At 43.0% G+C, this 1,532-nt stretch overlaps 1 protein-coding gene across 1 annotated transcript; it reads right to left on the bottom strand.

Annotated features, from left to right (window-relative positions):
• Positions 1 to 240: 240 nt before the first annotated feature.
• On the bottom strand, positions 241 to 1,188 carry LOC118077874 (olfactory receptor 4D1-like). Its single transcript, XM_035101602.2, has one exon. The coding sequence runs from the start codon at positions 1,186 to 1,188 to the stop codon at positions 241 to 243; it is 948 nt and encodes a 315-aa protein (XP_034957493.2).
• Between the last annotated feature and the right edge of the window lie 344 nt (positions 1,189 to 1,532).

Raw genomic sequence — 1,532 nt, 5'->3', positions numbered from 1 at the left:
TGTCACTATAACACTATAATCATATAACTATAATATTATAACACCTTCAACTGTCCCTGTAAAACCGAGACTATTTTGGGCACTGCAATCTCTCCTTCCCTCCAATGTGCTTTTTGAGCCTATGTTTTTGGGTCACACACACCCTCAAAAAAGTGTGTTTTGGTGGGCCACAATATTGTGCGGGTTATTTGACTTGTGTGGGTTAGGGTTCTGAGAACAGCAGTCTCTATGAGAAAGATGTCATTTTGATTGCATTATTTTGAATAACGTATTATTCCCAACCAGTTTTCTAATGCTGTTTTTCATTTCGGTGTTCCTCAGAGTGAAGATGATTGGATTTAGCACTGGAGTGATTGCAGTGTATAAGACTGAGGTTATTTTGTCCACTGGAGACACCCGGAAAGGGCGGTCATAAATGAACATTGCTGGAACAAAATGTAAGCTCATTACTATGACCTGTGCAGAACATGTAGACAGGGCTTTGTGCTTCCCTTCTGTGACATGCATTCTAATTTTCACCAAAATCATAGTATATGACACAAGTAAGATAAAAAAGATCAGTGTGAGAAGCAGTCCACTGTTACAAACCATCAGTATCTCTGTAATGTATGTGTCTGTGCAAGCTAGTTTGATTACTTGCGGAACATCACAGTAAAAGTTGTCCAATATGTTGGGCCCACAGAATGGTAACTGAAGTATCAGTGCTACCTGGACAATAGAGTGAGCAAAGCCACCCAACCAAGCTCCAATAACCAAGCCTATGCAAGCTCCTTGGTTCATAATAAGTAAATATTGCAGTGGTTTATAGATAGCTATGTACCTGTCCACAGCCATTACAACTAGGAAGAAGACAACAGCACCTCCAGTGCAATGGAAGAAGAACATTTGGGTGATGCACCAGTTGTAGGAGATGGAATTTGTATGAGAGATAAGGTCCCACAGCATTTTGAGTGCAGTTACTGTGCAATCACTGATGTCTATTACAGCCAAGTTGGATAAAAAAAAGTACATAGGTGTGTGGAGGTGGCGTGTGTAAATCACTGTTATTATAATGGTGAGGTTCCCAAGCCAGGTTATGATGTACATGGTGAGAAAGATAAAGAAGAGGATGGACTGAATCTTTGCACTCTGAGAGAAACCCAAGAGAATGAATTCTGTCACTGTTGTATTATACTTCTTCAGAGCCATTTGGTGTCCTTGAGAGCCAGTGTGGTACAGTGGTTAAGAGCGGTAGACTCCTAATCTGGGGAACCGGGTTCGCGTCTTCGCTCCTCCACATGCAGCTGCTGGGTGACCTTGGTTAGTCACACTTCTCTGAAGTCTCTCAGCCCCACCTATCTCACAGAGTGTTTGTTGTGGGGGAGGAAGGGAAAGGAGAATGTTAGCTGCTTTGAGACTCCTTTGGGTACTGATAAAGCAGGATGTCAAATCCAAACTCCTCCTCCTCCTCCTCCTCCTCCTCCTCCTCCTCCTCCTCCTCCTCCTCCTCCTCCTCCTCCTCTTCTTCTTCTTCTTCTTCTTCTTCTTCTTCT

The sequence above is a fragment of the Zootoca vivipara genome, chromosome 13 (genome assembly GCF_963506605.1).
Source record: "Zootoca vivipara chromosome 13, rZooViv1.1, whole genome shotgun sequence".
Taxonomy (NCBI): Eukaryota; Metazoa; Chordata; class Lepidosauria; order Squamata; family Lacertidae; genus Zootoca; species Zootoca vivipara.
The sequence above is the reverse complement of the archived record's forward strand: the minus strand, read 5'-3'. Positions and strand labels throughout refer to the sequence as shown.

Excerpts from the sequence above, each read along its gene's own strand:
- LOC118077874 (XM_035101602.2), bottom strand. The coding sequence starts at position 1,188 with ATGGCTCTGAAGAAGTATAATACAACAGTGACAGAATTCATTCTCTTG.